Source organism: Podarcis cretensis (genome assembly GCF_951804945.1).
Source record: "Podarcis cretensis genome assembly, chromosome: 13".
Lineage (NCBI taxonomy): Eukaryota > Metazoa > Chordata > Lepidosauria > Squamata > Lacertidae > Podarcis > Podarcis cretensis.
The window spans coordinates 29,458,773-29,481,258 of record NC_137182.1 but is presented as its reverse complement, the minus strand read 5'-3'; the positions used below and the strand labels follow the sequence as shown (position 1 = coordinate 29,481,258).

Genomic DNA, 22,486 nt, shown 5'->3' with positions numbered 1-22,486 from the left:
AATTTATATGTCGACCAATTGCCTTTCATATATTCTCTGTAACTTTCATGTCTCCTGTGTAACTTTCATGTCTCCTTTCTTTCTTACCCAGCTAACTAACATACTGAGTACAGTGAGAAAGCATGGTGTTGCAGTCAAGGCATTAGACCAAGGTTAAATGGAACAGTTAATTTAAAGAGAATTTATTTTATTCTCAGATTTTAAAATGAAAACTTAAAACCTTTTTCAAATTTCAGCCTTCAAATTTAACCACTTCCCCTCTTGCATAGCTGTGAAATACATGGTTGTTTTTAATTTGTTTGCTTCTCCTATCATTAGTGTCCAATGACATTCCATTTAAGAACGGCAAGAAGAGTGCCAACATGATCATATGATATATATCATTACAGTGGTTTATTTTAAGCAGGCAATTCCTACCCCTCACCCCCATCTAACTTGAATGTCTTGTGAAATTAAGTGCACATTTAGTTTTATTCTTCTATATCAAACTGATACAAACTTTTGTAATATTTGTTGGAGGGAGTCCAGAAAGTATACCCTCTGACTTCCAAACATTTTTGTATCTGATTTAGGACATATTTTTAATTGCATAATAAACAACACTGCAGGAGACAGCATACAAAGTAGCAAAAAACTAGGGCTTGAGGATGCTGTTAATTAGAAGGTGTAATTCTGTATCTGTTGCTGGACTTTCACTTATGTTTGCAAACAATGGATTGATACTCTGCTTACACATCTGAAAAACTAATGCATAGAAAACATGTTGGGGGTAAGCTAGAACTTGTGTGAAACACAATGCCATATCATGCAAAATAATACCATGTCATGTAAAATTGGTGGTATTTTTATTTATTGTGAAAACATGCACGCTTCATTCCCAAAGCTACCAGGGAAGCTTAGAGTTAGAATTTTCTGTTTCTGCAAAATGATATGTTGTTGCTGATCACTTAAGCCACAGTTATTAGCTACTTTAAAAATATGGTGTTTTTCTTCTTCCCACTACCTGAGGTTTCAGATTGCAAAATTGTTTGCTATCATAGTCATAAGCTAAATAATGTCTCACTTTGGATTTACTTGAAATCGGGAATCCCCCATCACCTCTAGCATAGCTTATAGAATCTATGCTGTAGATGGATAACTGGTAGATCTTGGGCCTCATTGAGTCTTCTTGGGATTGGGAGAATGTGGTACTGCTTCTTACCTCTCATGTGTTATGAATAAGACTGACCCAGAGGCTTCTGCAGCATCACAGCTGTTGATGAAATTCTCTCTCATTTCTGAATGAGCCAGCTGCATTCTTCACCATGGGAGGATGAATACTATGTAAAAAAAACTACTGGGGGTAGTGGTAGGGAAATGCTAAGACCTTATGGCTGGAGGAGCTTCTGCTCTAAAGCACTAAAGGAAGCCTGATCCCACCATCTACTAAACTAAAGAACCTGACCTTTGATACTCTTTGGGGTGTGTGTGTGTGTGTGTGTGTACAGCCTATTATGTCAGGTGGGAGGCAGGTGAGTATGGTTTGGGGAAAACTACTTCATTGGCTAAATGGGGAGAGTTGGTGGGCCAAATTTGGTCCACAGACCAGAAGTTTCCTTAAGGGTGCCAGTAGCAACGAAGGGTGATAATGATATTTGCAGAGATCTGGTTGTTTGGTATGGATTTAGGTAGTCACAATTTTGGAGTAAGATGGATGATGAACATGTATTGCAAAGGAGGCAGGAGCTACAGAAGAAGGCTTGCTTTTTAATCTTTACTGACATTCTGCAATAATCTACTCTTTCTTTTCAAGTCACACTAAAACTTTATTGCTATGGTCAATAACCAGTACTACTATTCATTTTCTAGATAACCTTTGTGACAAGATGGCTGACCAGCACCAGGATTTCAATATGACAGATGACCATTTGGTGAGCCAAGCTAGATGGAACCAGACAGGTGAGCCCGACCGGGTGGGAGACAGGAAGGAGCTTCTTCCACAGGATGGAATCCAGGATGTTGGTTCACAGTTTGGAGAAAGGCTGTATGTGGGGATGGAGCCTGGAAGTATAAATGGGTTAAGGAAAGGTTAGTCATGAATCCTAGTCAAAACTACTATTGTGCATGTTATTGCCACTTGCTGCCAGCTTTACTGCTTAAATATCAGTTTACTAACAAGGAACTTATAATTGCTGTTTAAGATGGTTTTATTTATTTATTTAGTAAATATCCATACCACCCTTCATCCAAGGATTACAGGTTTACAATATGAAAGCACAAGAATACATAAAATAGTAACAAAAAACAACAATAACCACCCACAGTGTTTAAAACACCATATAATGTTTAATTAGTCAAAGGTCTGAGAGAAGAGGAATGTTTCTGTCCAGCACCTAAAGGTATGTAATGAAGACGCCAGGTGAGCCTTCCTGGGGAGAGCATTCCACAAATGGGGAGTCACCACAGAAAAGGCCCACTCTCATGTTGCCACCCTCAAGACCTCTTGTGGAGAAGGTACATGAAGAATGGCCTCAGATGATGATTGCAGGGTCTGGGTTGGTTCATATGAGGAGAGGGAGTCCTTGAAGTATTGTGGTCCAGAACCAAAGTGGTGCCACTCACCCCTAACTCAGACAGCTGCTCCAGAAGGATACCATGGTATTGAAATCCACTGGGAGGTTGAGGAGAATTAACATTTTCCCCATCTCTCTCCAACATAGATAATCGCACAGGGTGATCAAAGCATTTTCTGTGCCACAACTGGGCCTAAACCTGGTTAGTGAACTGAGTTAAACTACAGTTGTCTGTTTTGGGTGTAACAGGGAACTGTAGAGTAAGCTGAACTTAAACAAACCCAATGCAGATTATTTGTTGGTTGAAAAGGGGGACAATAACATACTTGTTATTATTTGATTGCAGTGTTCCCATTTTCAAAGCTTCTACAAAGTGGTTGTGTTGTCTTTACAGTAAGAGGCAACTCTTAAATTAAGAAATAGATTCACAGAGTATTTATGAAATGTTACAGTAAAGGAAATATATTTACAAATTAACAGCTTTTTCTCCAAGCATCCTTGTCCCTTGAATAGTATGTTAAACTCTGGTCTGGGCTATGTGTGACACGTCTCTGTGTAACGTAATGTATATCTCTGTGCATGTATGTATTTGTGTGTATTTCAGAATTTGGCAAACTGTTTCTCATAGACTTCACTTACTATGTGAAGAGATATATTCTACAGTTACAAAACACCATATTTTCTCTGTGGACTTTTTAAAAAACCAATGTAGTTGTCATTTTTCTGAAACCTTGAAGAATAGTTCTAGCATCCCCTCCCTAGATATCAGAGGTTACCTCTTCTTAGTGTGCATTCGGGTGTTGCATTGTTTTCTTCAGTGTTATCTGTAATACTGGTTGTTGAAAGCTTCAAGGAGTATCAGTGCCAGTACTCATCACTGAACAAAGTTGATCAAGCCACCGTCCCATAGCACATCAAAAGTAGTATTGTGCATGCTTGGAAGTAAGCTTAACTCAGATTAGTGGGAGCATCCAAGTACATTTCATACTGGATGGATAACAGAGTACAGTCGTAAACCAACCAGTTTGTGTACCCAGAAGCAAGGAGCAAATTGGCATCAAGTGCCAGAGATATCTATAAACATAGTAGTATAAGAATTGAGGTTCAGTATTCTGTCAGTTGCCAGCCAGATGCTCCAAGGAATTCCAAAAGCAAAACTTTAAGGTAGTATTTATTTAATAGGTATAATGTAATCTGCTTGTGGAAATCATTTCCCCATAACCACCTTTTTTCAGTACCATTTCACTGTAGCATTGTCTATGGCACATGTGCAACTGCCGTACACTGACAGACCACTGGTCTAACTAGCCCAACATTGTCTACTGCAGCTCTCTGTGGTCCCAAGGGACCATTTGCATACACAGCATATGCTGCACCACACTAAACTATGAGTCCTCCCATTAACCCAGGATCCACACATACAAGTGAGATCTGCTGGGATGAAGTTGTCCGGAATGGTTAATTCCTTTTAATTTCTGTGGAAGTTCTAGAGCAGGGTTGGGTTTCCCCATTTGGGCTGCCAGGCTGTTTTCCCCAAACTATGTCTACCTGCCCCACACCTGATGTCATAAGTGATGTCAGGTGTGCAGCAGGCAAAGATGTGGCCACAGAAATCAGGACTGAACTACATGTGCATCTTGCTTGATTTGTGTGCGCCATTTGGGATCCACCTCAGTGGTTTATTTTTCAGCTTTGCTTTTAGATGTTGCCAGGCTTCAATCATTTCCCCAGGAGATGATTAGTTATTATCAATAGTATATCTTAGAGTGGCGAATGGCACTATTTAGTGGGAAGAAACTCCAATGAAAATCCTCATTATTACATATTTTTACATGGCTGTTTTTTTGTTTATATTTTAAAATTTTATATATGGATGTTTTATAATGGCCTAATGCCTAATAAAGGTTTGGCGAAGTAAGTAGATTAGTTATTAATTCCATATCCTTGTGGTCATTTGGAGATAATTTCTTGGAGTATCGTCTGTGCAACAAGTTGAAATATCAAGAGTTTTCATGGAAGCATTCCGAGTTGCAGATACCAGATTATAGAATTACTTCTTCCTATTTGAGCTTGATCCCTGCTGCCTTCTATAGTGCTTATCTCCTCCAGCAAGCCATGTTAATGCAAAGAGAGTCTGAGAAGTCCACCCCCCCCCTTCTCACTTGCACCCACACATACTCTCCCTCTCTCACACACACAATCCCTCCCAGTGTCAACTCTGGTGAAGAACATGGGATAATTGCAGCCTCTTAATTTTGGACAAAAACCTGTAACTTATCAAACTGCATCCCCCCCCCAGCTGAGTTTGTGACAGTAGCAATTATCTATGGATTGCTGGACCTCTGAGGGCAGCCCCCATTTGCCTCAGATGGCCTCAACTCTTTGTAATAAGACAGTGCTCTAGTGTCTGGAGCTTAGCTCACACAGTCATTCCAGAGACCTATGGTTCTCATATCAGTGCAAAACTTAAGAAGCAATGTTCTTTGTATAATGGAAAGTCCTTGAAACATTGTAGTGATAGCTAAGGAGTGAGTTTGCCACTCGGGATGAGACAGACCTAATGACACGATCCAGGATATGAGGAGGAACAAGGCATAAGGAGTATAACAGTGGATTTCCTGGTGAAAACACACAGAGAAATGGTTGGACACAGTATTAAACATATCTGGGAGGCTTGGCTCAGCCTTGATTTTTATTTTTATTTTTTAATAATTTTTATTAAAGATTTTTTAAATACAACAAACAAAATAAAACATACAGAAATGTCATGTGTCATAACATATTTTCTGATCCTCCTTGGACTTCCTCACATCTCCCGCTCCTACGTTCCAAATTTATAAAAATTAAACCAGCAATTTCTCACCTTATCCCCACCTTAAAATCCCTTTTTACAATGTTATATCTTAAATTTTAGATATGTTTATTTCCTCTTCAGTGCATTAAGATTAACCCAATAATTATCTAAAAATTTAGTTTTTTCATAAATTTAACTTATCTTCATAATTCACTTCATTTGTTTCCATGGTGCCCAATTGTTTATGATCAAACATCCTGCTTAACATTCATACAATTTACAATACTTTTGCAAATAAATCTTAAATTTTCTCCAATCTTCTTCCACCGTCTCCTCTCCCAGGTCTCGGATTCTGCCCGTCATCTCGGCCAGTTCCATATAGTCCATCAGTTGCATCTGCCATTCTTCCAATGTGGGTAGATCTTGAGTTTTCCAATGCTTGGCCACGAGTATCCTTGCTGCTGTTGTTGCATACATAAAAAATGTTCGATCCTTCTTTAGTACCCCTTGGCCAACAATACCCAAAAGGAAGGCCTCTGGTTTCTTAAGGAAGGTATACTTAAATACCTTTTTCAGCTCATTATATATCATTTCCCAGAAAGCCTTCACTTTAGGGCAAGTCCACCAAAGGTGAAAGAACGTTCCTTCATTTTCCTTACATTTCCAACACTTATTATCAGACAAGTGGTATATTTTTGGAAGTTTGACTGGGGTCATGTACCATCTATATATCATTTTCATTACATTTTCTTTCAAAGCATTACATGCAGTGAAATTCAGCCCAGTAGTCCACAATTTTACCCAGTCCTCAAACATAATATTGTACCCAATGTCCTGTGCCCACTTTATCATAGCCGATTTAACCATTTCATCTTGTGTGTTCCATTTTAACAGCAAGTTATACATTCTTGAAAGTACCTTAGTCTTAGGCTCTAACAGTTCCGTTTCTAACTTCGATTTTTCCACCTGGAATCCTAGCTTTTTATCAAGTTTAAAAACTTCTTTAATCTGAGCATAATGTAACCAATCTCGCACTTTGTCTTTCATTTTCTCCTGACTCTGCAATTTCCAGTTGTCTCCATCTTTTTCTAATATTTCCCAATATTTCGGCCATTTGGCCTCCATATTGAGTCTTTTTCAGGCCTTAGCTTCCAATGGTGAAAGCCACCTTGGAGTTTTGTTTTCCAATAAGTCTTTGTATTTTGTCCAGACATTAAACAATGCTTTTCTGACGATATGGTTCTTGAAATTCCTATTAATCTTAACCTTGTCATACCATAAATATGCATGCCAACCAAACGCATTATCAAAACCTTCCAAATCCAATACATCAGTATTCTCAAGAAGCAGCCAATCTTTTAACCAGCAGAAAGCTGCTGATTCATAATACAGCCTTAAGTCTGGCAGGGCAAAGCCCCCTCTTTCTTTCGCATCAGTTAATATCTTAAACTTAATTCTGGGCTTTTTGCCCTGCCAGACAAATTTGGAAATATCTCTCTGCCACTTCCGGAAACACTCTGTTTTGTCCACAATCTGCAATGTTTGAAATAAAAACAGCATTTTTGGCAATACATTCATCTTTACAGCATCTTTTCATCTTTTTATACTCATGGCAGGATCTTTCCAGACTGATTTGTTATGGGACATGGCAGCAAAAGTCTGATGACTATTCTGTCCTTTACCCCCTATGAAATCAGTAATAATACCACAGGAAAGTTCTTATCTGTGAGAGTTGGTTACAGTACCTGCTAGAAAATGTTTACTGTGGGGTACTGTGGGATTATTTGCTGCTGAAGACTTTATCTCTGACTAGTGTGAGGAGCAGCAGAAGAGAGTAGTAGAAATTAGTTTATAGCTAGCTCAAGCCAGTTTTAGAGTTGCTTAAATGAGCCTTTTCAAAAACAGTGTGCACTGTTGTATCCTCAGTGCCAAGCTTTTTCATTAAAAAAAAAAAAAGCACCCAACAGAGAAATACAGCTGAGATCCCAATTGTGGGGGATGTTCCTGTTGATGCCTAGGAAGAATAACAACCTGCCTTGTCTCTACTTACAACAGAAATAATAAGATGCAATAAAAACAGCAAAGATACCTAGCCAGCAAATAAAACTTTTAACAGCAGTAGCAGTAAAATATATAACATGAACAGAAGAATTACATACCAATTATGTCAAGACCAAGCTATACAGTACCCCCTCAAAAGCCATAAAGCCTTCCTAAGCATGAATTCTTAATTCTGTGGTGGAAGGCCAGCAAGCAGGAAACAAAAATAACTTTCTTAGCCGGAGTGTTCCAAAGTCTGGGCCTGACACAAGAAAAAGCCCACTGACTCCTTCAAATGAAATGTCTGTTTGAAAGCAATGAAAGGTCTCTGTAGAGGACCTTTGTGTGTAGTCAGGCTCATACAGAAGGAAGTTACCCTTCACATATCCACTGTGCCCTTATGTAGTTACCTTTTTAATCTCCGAAAGAGCAGTAGATAGATATGACAGATATGTCATAATTAGTACATTTATCTGTCCTCTTCAATAGAACTCAAGATGGTGTTGCCAGGGAGGCTCCCACACAGGCACTGACTAGACATAGAGTTGATCAGTTGCTGCATGAGGTGCCTTCAGGCCCTGATGTCTCCATAGCATCAGGACTATTAACCTCACAGTTAATCAGAGCTCAGGCTGCATTTTGGCTTAACTTCAGAACTACCTTGTTGTTTTCAATCCACTTCATTTTGAATTATCAAATCCTTGACCTTTTCACTTGGAGAAATATGCAGTATGTGGGAGCTTTCCTTCTGTTCCATACAGAAACTTCTTAATGATCTCCCTTAATGGAACTATTTAGTCGTTAGTGCAAATAGGAGGAGAAAGTGAGGGTATTCTTACAGTCCTTTCTCCTTCCACCATTTGCACATATAAATAAAGTACCCATTGACTTCCTCTTCAGCTGACTTGGCCTCTATGTATAGGCTCTGGGCATTACCTCCCAAACCACATGCACCACTACAAATATTTCCATGCTGTTGTGATTTGTATGCACGTCACCAATTTATTGTGATTGTCCAGAGCCACTTGGAAAGCACTTAGCTGCAGGTAAGCAACTTCCATTTTCTCTCTGTGCAGTTTTGGTTCTCTTGGACTTAGAATTATGGTGTGGGGTCTAGAGTAACTTTTCGTTGTAACCGCAGCCTGCCTTTGTCTACTTCCTGGCTCATGATTCTTGTCCATTTACAACATTCAGTCATTAGGGCTGCCTCCTGATACAGGGGAGAAAATCAAGTCATCTTTATATCGTACAGGTATAAAGGAATTGATAAAAGTTCTGAAAAGTCTGTTATGTCAGCAGAGAGACTAAAAAAATGAGGTCCACAGTAACGCTTTCTCAAATTCTTCTCAGTAGATACTCTGCATGTTGCCCAAGCCCACATAACTAAGAACACCCACATTCTTCCCCTCTTCAGCCAGTAACATCTTTTGGAAGACTAAAGAGGCTCAGATCCTGAAGAAAATAGAGAATTATGTCCCCAAACACTGCCACAATTCAAGCTCATTTTTGTCACTAAGTCCTTTATGCATAAATTGTAGGAGGTTGTGGATTCCTGCTCTTTTGGACTCCCTATTACAAAAAGTAGATATCTACCTCTTGATTCTAAAAAGTGGGAATTGACAAATTCCTGACAACAGTGACCAACTGTGGTGATGAATGACTTATTTACCTTTACAGAATAAATTGCTCTGAACATTTTTTGTTTGCTTTCTTATATAAAGAACTCCTTATTACTGTCATGCTCTAGTATTTGGAAGTGCACTTTCATGCAAAGCAAGGCATGGCCCACAAAATTCTTAAAATTGTAGTAGTAGTGATCTGAACCTAGTAGTAAAAGGGAAAAAAATCTGTCATCTTTGGACTTTTTGATTTTTTGCTTTTGTTTTTGTTGCCAGTTGATGCACCTCACTGATCAGTTGCTTTTAACAGTTTCACCTTAGTTGCTTTGATGCTGCCACTGAAACTTGAATTTGGCGTTTTCTAGTCCTGCCTTTTCTTGCTAATGCCTCATATTTCTGCTAGCTGACGGTCACATATGCATGCACACTCTGCATTATGAAGATGAATTAAGCACATTTTGCACCAAGGACAGGCCATACTCCAGAACTGATCTCCTTTTGCTGAGTGCTGAATGTGTGTATTTCCAGGCTCTCCCCTCCAGATACCAGTTGATGATGGATCTGATGAACCAGAGTCTGAGGCTTCTGATGCTAAGAGTACCCCAACTGTGGAAGGTGGGAACTCTTTGTCTCGTTACTTTGAAATTCACAGCAGTCAGCACTTTATTTTTTAGAAGTGCACCAATATGTTTCCCTCCCAAATAAGCAGAGACTTTCTTTCATTGTTGCTTCCAATTTTAAATTATCTGTATTTAGTTTTGACAGTTGCTGACACAAGAATCACTATACACAGGATAAACTGCATTCCTACTTCCTCAAATCCAGCATGTCTACACTCAGCCAAATAATATATTCAAGGTCCTTGATAGGGTGTTAGATTTTGACATTATTTTAACAATTATTATGCAGTAAGAAATTAAACAGAAAAACTTTGTCTGCAGGAAGGCCCTTTCTAGCCCACTGAAGAAAATTCAGACTGTAGCCACTTTCTCTTAAGGCTCTATCTATACTACTTAAGGCTCTATCTATACTACAGTCACTGCCAAACTGAACTTGATTTCACGAACTCTGGTCTTCCTACAGCATCTACACTGTAAATTTATAAGCATAATAGGGATTTGTATTGTATGCAAGCTTAACTAGACTGCTGTCTTACATACTGCAAACAAACTGATGATGTGCTAGTCATTTAAGAACTGAAAGAAATATTGTTCATTAATATATTATAATCCAGAAATCATTATTGCGCAACACAGGTGAGTAGATGGAATTTTGGCAACAAATATCAAAGATTGAACAATACACAAAACTGAAGCAAATTTATTTGTAACCATATCCTTAGAACATCATCAAACAGAAATATTTTGAAGGATATCAGACATTTTGAGCTCCTGGCATCAGTATTGTTAGGGAAATCAACAAAACAGGGAAAAGATCTTATAAAAATTATTCACTCGAAAGATCTTTAGCTGAAGAAGGACAGTGGATCTATGTGCCAGTCCTTTGAAAAGGGCCAAAATAGCTAACATAATAATAGTTTATCACTTGTTACTCTGGGCTTCTTTGGGAGCAAGGGCAGGATATAAATTTAGTAAATAAGCCAGTCAAGTCAACTTTGCTGTCCCTATATCTCTTCTCTCAGAAAAAACTGGAGGTAAAAGTAAAAAAATAATAATCTCCCATTGTCTGTCTCATTGTTTGTCCTGTCTATGTTCTGTCTCTTGCTTTGTTTGAGTGAAAAACGTGGGTTAAGGAGTTGGTAGCGGAACATAAATTGTATACTCTGTAACTTGCCATGAGTGGTAAGTCAAGGCCTTTAACACCACTGACCTACCCAAGAAAACAGACACTGCACACGCTTGGGAAGTTTCTGGTGTCATGTTTAATATTTTTGCCATCAGACTTAGTGGTGAACCCTCTGTTCTTTGTATGGCCACTTTCCTATTTTGATCACCCATAAACACAAACCTATGTCACATGTGCCAGGGCTCAGTTTAGGTATCCCCTTGATCAAGAAGAATCAAAAATGAGTCCATGAAAGTCTGCCACCTACAAACCTCTGGATGACTCCATGAGCTGACAAGTAAACATGGGGGTGAGGAGAACTACACATTTTATCTTCAAGGAGGTGGAATGAATTGAACAAGGGTCTTGGATGTGAGCTTCTGGTTCATATTCCTTTTCAAGCTTGCAGTTTGTGTGGCTTTGAGCAATAATTAGTATGCAGATTTATATCCCAAACCTTTTAGGTTAAATTGGCTATTGCTTCTGGATGCAAACCCCATCCTCATCTCATCTGAAGAAAACATGGTACATGACTGCCTTTGAGTTGCCATCTTTTACAGCAGGCTATTACTTCATTTTCTTCAAGTAGCTAATATCTGAAGAATTTTGTTTTTCAGTGCTTTTAAAGTGACAGTTGCTTCATTTTGCCTTTTTGTTTCAGATGCTACTGCTCCATTAGTGGAGGAGAGAGTGCATGAGAATCGAAATGCAACTCGCCAGCATGCAGAGATACCTGAAGGAAATACAGGTGAGGCCTCTTAGGAAGAAAATGGTATGAAGAAAAGATTGAAATAGGGCCTCTTCACACATGACCAAATTCCTTCCTGGTATGTTTAGTATATATGTGCTTCGCATTAGTTATTAATAGCACACACCCCTACAAATTAAACTATTAAAGATCCATGTAAAAAGACATCTTTTGCTGTGTTTTAAGGGGAGATCTCAATATTTATACATGTGTGCACCATTTATAACTGATGCAAAATTTATGTATTCTGTTTGTGTATATGTACGTATCATAGTTACATCCCCCTCTTACTTTATAAAGCTCTGAGTCAGTTTACATGAGGCTCCAAATGATCAGGTGCACACTTGCTTAATTTGAGCACCATTGCTACAGCAGGGTCCTCCATACCATTTACTGTACTGTTATGCATTCCCTGCTTCCCTGAGTGAGAAAAAGTACAGGGCAGGACTACAGAGTTTCATTTCTGAAACAAGAGAACACAGTATACTTACAATATGTCTGTAATGTTTGTTCTTCTTTGCAGTCACACAAGTGGGTTGTGTACCTGTAGGGAGCAACATCTCAAAAAAAACAAATAAATAGTGCTTCAGAAAGCAGGAGCTGGCCCTTGTTCTCTTTTCTTAAATGAGTGGATCTTAAGCTATGAATGACTCTCAGGAGACAGGCAAGTTCCTGTCCAGTTGTTGTTGTTTTTTGGTTGTTGCCTGAACAGCATCATAGAACATATTATCCTTTTGAGATTTTGGGAGGGTTTTTTCCTTACTTTTCTCTCAAAATTAATCCAGACAGTAGTTCAGCTTTGTGGTTACATTCAGTGTCAGAGTAGACCCATAGAAACTAATGGACATGACTGACTTAGTTGAATGCAGCCCATTGAAATTAATAGACCTAAGTCCTACTCAAAATAGACCCACTGAAATGAGTGAATCAACTCTGAGTAGGACTAACATTGAGTACTACCCAGTGGGCCATCTAAGAGTAAAATTTAGTTGGATACAACCACTTCTTTGTACACATTATCATTCCTTTCCTTTGTTCAGTGACTGCTAAGTTCCAGGTTTTCTCCTGATTCACCCTACCCTAGGGCTGGCAGGTGAGATATGCAAAGTAGTTTTGTGCTCTGTTGGTTTTATGCACACTAGGTAAGCATGCAGGAAAGGAGCCTCTCATCTAAATGCCTCATCTGACAGTGTGCTTTTATAGGCCTTTGATATCAACAAGTGGTCTAAAGATGATCATGAAGCTGCTTTTTGTTCCACCCTCCTATATCTATATCTGGAAAAAATACTTTGGCTTTCTGTTTGGACTTTCATATGCTAACAAAGTCTTTGAAAGGGGATGCCTATTTTTTCTCAATATATTTATTTTTGGCCAACATACACTGTTGAATTGACTTGCCAGTTTAGGAGACGTGGTTTTTTATCTCTCTTTCATTCTGACACCTTAGCCCGTTTGCGCTCTCCTATTGAAGGGACAAGTCACAATTCAGCAGCACTTTCATAGGCTACACCTTTGCCAGAGCTCTGCCAATCAGCTACCTGATCTACTTCATCATCTTTTATCACAGACCATGCTAGCTATATGAGGGCCAGGGCAAATACAACCCTTAGGAGAGTCAGCCTACATAACTGGTTCAATTGAGCTGCCTCCATCCACCTTCAGGTAGGTCATCTTGGTAATCTCCATATATGTGACTGTGTGGAGCCCACGAATAAAAAGTCAAATTACTTCATGAGTGGGATAGCACTTGCTTGTCCCTTGAGGCATAAGCATCATGCAGGGCCTGCCCACTCAAGGGGAGAAAGCCAGTGTGAGCTCCTGAATTTCTAAAACTCTAGACATTTTTGAGATGTTGCTTTGTGCAGATGCAGAATCCGTATGTTCTGATTGCACAGAAGACCACTTAAACATTAGTTACAAGCAAACAACTTGTCTTTCCATTTACAAATATAGAAGTGGCCTGGAAGCAGTTGACTGCTACAACAGGAAAAGCAGTGATCCTTCATCAGTTTTCTAAAAAGAACAACTACTTATGCCCCTATAAATCCCGTTAATTTCTCCCCATTTGATGATTTAAATTTAACTAAATTTGCATCATTCTCTCTAAATTCAGACCCAGTATAAACAGTTTCTCTGCTCTTCCTGCTAGCTCCGATTTGTGTCATATTCCACAGGCTGGTTGGGAGGAGAGAGATTTTCAGACCATTAAGGAAAATATCCCCAGTGACTAGGGAAGATTAATGTTCATTTGACAAATCCCTAACCCCATCAATTGACACTGTAGGCAGCAGCAATAATGATAGACTCAATAAAAATAATCAAGGCAGTTCAAGCTCATAACAATATTGTAAAAAACAGCCCCTGGAGACAGTCCTCAAGTTATGAAACAAATAACTGAGCCTTGTAAAATGTGTTCCATTAAAAACCAAGATAAATGGGCAGATCAATCTTAATCATACCTTATGGAGGAAGCAGGGACTTGGGACTTCAAGACCCCCCCCCAAGGGAATATGGGGGTGGGGGGATTGACCAGTTAAATAGGTGTGCTACACTTTGCTCTATGACTTTGTGAAGGCATGCACTAAATCTGAGGTTGAAGGAAAAAAATCAAGAAACTGCTTGTACCTCCTAGATATGCTTGCTCCCATTGTTCTAAATGAGTATAGCCAAACCCAGGTCTGCATAGTATCAGGCTGTTAACCATTTTGTAGGGAAGGATACTCTCACTTTTGAGAAGCTTCAAAATAAATTCATTGCAATATATATGGTCAGATTTATTTTATTTTATTTATTTGTTTGTTTTTTAGTAAGATTCTATTTTATAAAAGCTGTCAATTTTACTACATCCTTCTCCATGCTCTGGACATAATTCACTGCTGAATATGGCTCAAGAGTAGATCAGTGCTGATTTGTTTGAGAGGGGATGTTTCTATCCATTTCATCCCATTTTCATTTAAATGTGCTGCCATTCAGGTTCAATATATTTTATTCCTCTGATATTAAAAAAAATTAAGTAAAACTGGTAAGAAGGTTAGAGGCATTTGTCTTGTACCATTTTTAATGTTGAAACCATTTTCCCATCCTCGACTTGAAAAATGTAGCTGAGGAAGCAGACTTAGGCTCTACTTCTAGCCTTGAAGACCATGCTGCGGGGGATGCTCAAGGTAAGTACAGTATTGTTGCTCTGCAGAACTTAAAATGCTAAGCTCTGGACTGCTGGGTCGGAATGGAAGTTACAATCAGAGAAATAATATTTGGTGTGTTGCGTCCTTTTTTATAGCCCACAAATATTAGCAATCCTGCTTTTCTTTTTATGGTTGAATCCCCTATTTTCATTTTTGCTGGGTTCTGCAATTGCTGTTACCCTGAAGGAAAGCATCTTGGAATCCTTATACTTCCATCATCTTTTGTGCTGCACTGTTTTATTAAGGAAATTAATGGAACTTAGTACAGTACAGACAATACTGCAATACCCCTTATTAAATCAGTGATTGGTCTTGTTTGGGAATTACCATAAACCATTGTTTTTCATTAGTGAAATGAACCACAGGAAGTCTTGGGTTTTCACACTCCTCTGGCATGGTTAGGAAGAGTTTTTAAAAAAATTCTGTCCATTTGAACTGACTGCAGTTAAGCAATACGGTGGTACCTTGGGTTACATACGCTTCAGGTTACAGACTCCGCTAACCCAGAAATAGTACCTCGGGTTAAGAACTTTGCTTCAGGATGAGAACAGAAATCGTGTAGCGGTGTCGCGGCAGCAGCATCAGGAGGCCCCATTAGCTAAAGTGGTGCTTCAGGTTAAGAACAGTTTCAGGTTAAGAATGGACCTCCGGAACGAATTAAGTACGTAACCAGAGATACCACTGTATGTTCAAATCAAGACAAATTGTGGTTTGTTGATTCTGTTCAGTTGAAACCAGCATACTTCAAACAATAGTCTGTGATGCTGGCTTTTTTCAACTAATTAAAGTTAAGATAAAATACGGTTAAGGTTTGGGATGCAGTGTTTGACTGTGGTTAATTGAAATCAAAAGTCAAAGCTCCCTGTCTCCTCCTTACAGCCAAACTGGAGGGGAAGGGGGAGTCATTAGCTTGAGGCTAATGCATAGAACAAATCATTGTTAAACCATTGTTTATTGTGGAGGCCATTCACCTTCACTACTGTTTTAGAATTTTAGCAACATGCCTCAAAAAAGATAGTAGAGAACTAGTAAAAAGTATAGGAAAGGGAGGTGGATGGTGGTGATTGAGTGTGGTGGAACGCTGCCATTGTGGCCCTAAAGCTGTGAACTTTTTTTTTTTTTTTTTAGCATGCCTTTTATAACCCAAAATAACAGAAATACATTTAGTACTACAGTGATAAAGGCCATGAGTGAATAAGATTACAGAATAATGATAGATGTTATGAAAATGAAAGTTTTCAGGTAATTAACCTACAGATTTAATTTTTGAATTACTTCAACAAACTGGTTGAAGTAACTCTTGAAAATGGGAAGAAATATGTGTATGTCTCGTAGAATTGTTTTGATAATAGAGGTGTATTTTTTTTATACATCCAGTATCAGCCTCTATTATTTTGCAATATTTGATAGATTTTATAAGTTAAATGCTTGTGTTTGTGTTTCATTATCGTAACTCACATTTGAGAAGTACAATATTCAAACAGATTAGGAGTTCTGAGGACTACTTTTAGGCTAACCAAAGTAGAGTTGACTATAGCAAATGGTGGTGTGGTATTCAGTTTTGCTCTTTTAATGATATTCTCTCAAATATTTATAATTAATTTAGTAGTGTTCCAAAAATGGCTTTGTATTGATATAAACATGCTAACTTCTTACTGTGCTTAATGCCCTTCTTGTATACCTTAATAGAACTGCATACCTCAGTATTGCTGAGGAGAGTGGAACCAAGAATTTAGGAACACATTGCAAATGGGTTAAGAATGAAATCACTCAAAATCCAAAATAGCTTATTTATCTGAGCACCTATGAAATCATCCAAGGCATATTATAGCTACCCTCACATTTCCTAGAATTTACTCCCTTTGTGGGAGATCATGGGCTAGAGATTTGGAGGGGGGGAGAGAATCTCTGCTTCACTAGGCAATGAAATTGAATCTGCACAGACAGATAAAGCCCAACAAGCAGATTGTGTGGAACCCTTTTATGTAGCCACTTTGCTAAAGATGCCAGATGGATACATGGAGTTCCACACAGCTGAAAGAAGCCAGGAGAAGGCTGTCTTCAGAATTCATAATCAGTTGCAGGATCTTATTGAGAAAGTGGTTATTCGCGTGCCTACAACATCAGTACCTAAAAATGTTGGTGCAGGATTGGGACCAGCCAGCCTAAAAATGATGGAAGGGATGGGACTTTTGAGAGATTCCCTGCTGATTTCGATAAGCAAGCCGGTGGGAATTGCTCACACGGCATATTTCCCAACAGCTGATGGATCACTCTACTTCAGAGGTGATTTGAAAGAAGTTGTATTTGGACAGATAAAGGTTGAAGACAGAGACACTGATGAAACAACTCAGCAGGATAGTCTGGATGAGAGAAGGCCATTCGTATCAGAAGATGAAAGGTGTGCCATGGTTGCAGAACTGGACCCCTCTGAGCATATTTACCAAGTTGAGGTTGAAGCTAATGTCCCGAAGGAGAGCAAAACTTTGGAATGTGTACTAGAAGCAGGCAAGCTTTCAGGGGAGAGCATCTCCCTGGAAGGGGAGACATTGGAAACTGTGCAGGCCTCAGAACTGCAAAAGGCTTCTGGAAAAAAAGCTGCCTATTGTACACCAGAGAAACAAAGCAGTCGATTGCCACTTCTGAAAGGTGTGTGCATGTGTGTGTGTTGCTCAGTTGTCCTGCTTAAAGAAAGCAAGGCTGCTAAAACCACAAATGATTTTGCACATCTCTCCCTGAATCCTGCTGCTTCAGCAGTTTCCCTGATAAGTTGACAGGAAACAAAAATGTTTGTGTGGCACTGCTCTACATCCATGGCTGTCTGCTTCATTTGGACTTGGGGTGTGAGTACAATCCATTAATACAATGGCTGCATGCTTATCCTGCATGGATGCTGCTGCTTCTTCTCACCAATAGCCACCCCAATTTATATTTTGTGGAATTTTAGCTCTTTTCACTTCATCTGAGATCCTCCACTGGCAGGTCTTATAACCAATTAGATCAGACAGTGATGGCCAAACTTGACCATCCAGCTGTTTTGGGACTACAATGCCCATCATCCCTGACCACTGGTCCTGTTAGCTAGGGATGATGGGAGTTGTAGCTGAAGACCCAAGTTTTGCCAACACTGAGATAAGATACAGGTAAAGCAAGAATGGAGCTAACTGATCTTGGCCTTGATCAGAAACTTGTTATATAAGCTGTGTCTCATCATTCTCTCAAGTCTCTGATTCTCATCATGCATTCCCATTCTAGCTTATCTAATAGCTGTCAGAGATCACTGTGGTGTGTATTAAACAAAGAATGTTTCACTTATGCTGGCATTGGCTTAAATCTGTTTAATGCTAATGTGAAACATACACTGGCTATAATTTTCTCTCCCTTTCCATTCTGTATTCTACCCATCCATTAACTACACTTACACATGGCACAAATGCTGCACAGTGCACATGTAAACGTACAATCAAGCCTCGTGTAAAAACATCCAAAGGGTGTAAGGGTTTTTGTTTTATTATTTTTTTGCTCACCTGCATCCAAGAGAAATAAAGTAGGGTAGGAGTAGCCAATGTGGTGTCCTCAAGATGTTGTGGACTACAACTCTCAGCATCCCTGACTATTGATCACACTGGCTGAGACTAATGGGCATTGTTATCCACAACAGCTGAGGGTGATCATGTTGGCTACCCTTTGTATGGGGTGTCAGCTAAAGGTGATAGATGGTATGACCTATAGGCAGGAGAAAATGCTTAACAGTGGTCCTTCCATAATAAAGGTGGGCTACTTCCTTTACAAATACATTTGCATTAACTTTAAAAAAAAATCAATTTGCTGTATGAAATTTTGCATGATTTTAGGCATCTCAAGCTATTCCTTTTTTTTTTTTGAGGAACTATGTGAATAGAAAATACATGTATGTATCTTCTTTAAGAACATCCCTTTCTACATTGTCTCTTCATAGTTTCATATGGGGGGGGTTGGGGGGGAACCAAAGAGTTTCCTAAATAACAGATATTGACATTACAGTTGGGACCTTTTGGAACTTCTGCAATAAGGAGGCATGAGTCTTCCTCCTCTGCTTGAAAGACTTAATATTTTTGCATCTTGCACAGCAGGCAAGCAGGTGAAACAATTAGCACTGGTATTTCTTTTTTTCCCTCCAGCTTTTCAGAATTTGTAGTAGAGTAAATTGGAATGTTGAAATCCCTTCTGGAAGGGTAACCTGATCTTCATGGGTTGGGGAAACCTAGCCAGATAGGTGGAGTATAAATAATAAATTATTATTATATTATTATATGGGTTCCAGTGAACACTGCTAGTCATAAATGGCTCATGGGGGTTGTTAATGCACCATCTTTGGAAAAAAGATCCTATTGTCAGTTGAGCATGACCATTGTCTAATATTCCCTAGAGCGGGGCATGCTGTTGAATCCTGCCAGAACTGCCCAAATTGTGCAAAGAGATCTTGGATAGACTTTGTAAATCAGCTCAAAGCACTCATATGGGAGAAAGCCTGTGCTACATCCACTAACAGTTTGCTGGGCTGTCTTTTAGTTTCTCTGAAGGAATCTTAGCTCAAAGAACTTAACTGTGAGCTTCCTTGGCATTGAAACATCTGGCTGCGTTAGAGGAGATGGCCTTTCTGTCAGCTGCAAAGAGAGCATTAGAAGTGAAAGGGGAGAAAATCAGTAGAACCAAAGCACAAGAAGAAGAGACCCAAGGCCCAGAACAATCCAAACGATACTTAAATATTCTGTCCAAACCTGAGCAGTTGATGAATGTGTGAAAATGCTTTGCATAGGCTGATCAGATGATAACATTCATAACTCCAGAAGCTTCAGTTTGTAGGAAAGAGGGAGGTGCTGGCTACAATTAACTGTCAGAGTCTGCTAGAATGAAGAACCTGTCACTGCTAAGCCATTGAAAAGGAAGCCTCTGGAAAAGAAAAAGATATGTAGGTATAAGGTTAGGTAAAGGATCCTTCGATGGTTAAGTCCAGTCAAATTTGACTATGGCGTGTGGTGCTCATCTCTGCTTTCAGGCCGAGGCATCCGGTGTTTGTCTAGGTCATGTGGCCAGCATGGTTAAACTGCTTCTGGCGCAACAGGGCACCATGATGGAAACCAGAGCACACAGAAACGCCGTTTATCTTCCTGCCTCAGCAGTACCTATTTATTTACTCGTGCTGGTATGCTTTTGAACTGCTTGATTAGCAGGAGCTGGGACAAAGCAATGGGAGCTCACTCCGCCTGGACTAAGCATTGGTGATTCTAACATCAAGTCATTCTATGACAAGCTGCTCTTTGAAAGAAACTCAGTGACTCATGGCCTTATGGAATTCTTTTGCATCAAGCTTATCACTTCAGCTTGGGGTAGCTGAGAAGTGGGCCCTCATACTCACCCTGCAATTTATTGTGTTCTGGCAGCAATGGACAATTGTCTACAAAATTCTATCAAGAACCAGGAAAGATGGGTAGCATGATTACAGGCTGTACCTAGAATCTTTCGTTATAAGGCTTCGTTTGTTCAGAAAAGGGTCATGTAGATGTCCATGCAAATATGGGAAATGTAATCATCAGTGAGCATATTTATTTATTTATTTATTTATTTATTTATTTATTTGCTTTATATTGCCCAAGGCAACCCAGAGTGACATAGATACACAGCAAAAGATATTAACTTTCTCGTAACAGAACAAAAACAATGTGTGCACTTCAGCAGCAGAGTATAGTACCAGTCTTTATGTGTCCATGATATACTAGTCAAGGATTATAATCTTTGCATTCCCTCAGTTTCCTGTAGGGCAGGGGTGAACAGAATGTTGGTTGCAATCAATCCATCTTTCTCTGGCTGATTTGCAGGCAAACATTTCAGCCTCTCTTCTCCTTTAGCCGATTCTGTTGGCTGAATGTGGGTGTATCAGCCCCATTTTCGATATATGTGTTCAGATTTTGCTATTTAAAAAACAAAAAAATTTGTGTGTGAAGCTACTTCCTGCCAGCAGCCTCTTTGTTGCCTTGCTTCTGCAACTTTTCCCTCAGTGAATAATATGAGGTTGACAATTATCATATTGGACCAGATTTCTGCTGCTCAGCTTTATTGGATGGCCCTAGATTATTGTATGAATAAACCTCAAATGCAGCAGGAGTTGTTCTGGTCCCATGATAATTTTGGTAGCCCTTTTCTAAAGGGCTTTTCATTGCCAATTACTAATCCACAAGAGAGTCTCTCCTCTTATTCCATGACCACTACCTTTAATCAGGAGTCTTTGGTGAGTTACTTTATCAAAGTCTTTTTGAAATTCTAAGTACACAGTGTCCTCACACTACATCTTATGGACAAGTTAGATTTTTTAAAAAGAAGATTCCTTGGCCACAAGGGGATGAGCTTGTTCCCTGAGGGTCAGGAGCTCACTGCACTGAGTAAACACCCATGACTTCTATCTAGGCAGCCATTAGTTGTTTATGTGGCATTCTGTACAGTGTTCTAAATAGACCCCACACCCCTGCTGGCTTCCTACCTGAATGCTTTGTGTTGTTTGAATTTTAAATCAAAGAAGAGGTGGAGCATAGTGAGGCTTGACTGACTTGCTCTGTTTTAAACTTGCACAAATGCCTAACTTGCATGTTACCTTGACACTTGGTCACTGGGACTGAGAATCTTCACCAGATGGGGCTCCTTTTGTGCTTCTAAAACAGATTCTTTCTCTCTAGGTTGCCTGAAGCTTATTGTCCTGTCTAGCTTCCCCCAACTTCTGCAGCAGCCAATTAGATCAGGAAGTCATTGTTGGAAAAACACAAGGAGGCAGGCCCCTGCAAGGGGTGGGGAGGGGGTGCGGGCAGTCGGGTACACTAGCCCCAGGCCTTGCTGGGCTAAGGTGACTAACGGGCCCCACCAGGGACTGGCTGCTTTTTTGTTTGAGCTTATAACTTTATTCTAACAAGACTCCCTCTCCAGGCCTCAGACAAGTTCTGCATGAGCCTGCAAGGAGGTAAGACTCCTTGGGTTGCAATAAATTCCAGTGACTAAAAATCTGGAAGGGAAATTTATGTCAGTTTAGCACCCTGGGTAGTGATATTGAGGGATATGTGATGTGGGCAGTTGAAATTCCTCCGGAAATGAAAGTGCTTTAAATCTGAATGCTCTTAACTTTAGTTTACATGCTATGCTTAATAAGCACAAACCAGGCCTTTACTGAGCTTGAATTGGGGTTTTTAAAATACCCTAATGTTTTAAGTTTTAACTTAAAATCTATTTAGCATTCAAAATTAGAGTGTAAGTGTTATAAAAACTGAATTTAAAGCTAAAAGCCTAGGGTCCCATCCTCCCTCCCCCCCCCCCCCCCCCGTTGAACTATTTTAAACTGAACTGAAAGCTGAAACTAGCTTTTAACTTGGACTAAACTTAACCCTTTCACTAAATTTACATGTTGCCCTTTATGGCCTATAACTGAACCCTATACTTAGAGTGAGCTGAAAGCAAGGCTTACACTTTTCGTTTTAAGCTGATTTTCCCATTAGCTAGGTTGTATTGTTTGGAACTAATTAGTAGCTTCTTTATCCCCTATCAAAATGATAAACATTGATTTAGCATTTTGTATGACTTGATCCAAAGCAGGCAAAGCAACATTTTGTTAGAAAGGAGCATGAATACTTTTGACACAGAATCATACTTTCTGTCCCAAGTAAGTGTTTTGTTAAACTTGGGTGTTCCATTATAGGGAGTGTGGAAACTACCGGAACCAACTAAATGGTTCAGCTTTAACT

General features: G+C 39.4%; 1 protein-coding gene across 22 annotated transcripts in view; it reads left to right on the top strand.

The window, feature by feature from the left end:
• Window positions 1-22,486, top strand: part of MAPT (microtubule associated protein tau) — an 82,255-nt gene that overhangs the window by 35,167 nt on the left and 24,602 nt on the right. For 6 of the 22 annotated variants that reach the window (XM_079948779.1, XM_079948778.1, XM_079948761.1 and 3 more), the window contains 4 exons: window positions 1,849-1,938; window positions 9,534-9,620; window positions 11,452-11,538; window positions 14,640-14,702. In XM_079948779.1, coding sequence (XP_079804905.1) covers window positions 1,866-1,938; window positions 9,534-9,620; window positions 11,452-11,538; window positions 14,640-14,702 — 310 coding nt within the window. In that variant the 5' untranslated portion in view covers window positions 1,849-1,865. The other 16 variants (XM_079948764.1, XM_079948766.1, XM_079948765.1 and 13 more) reach the window with 12 other exon arrangements.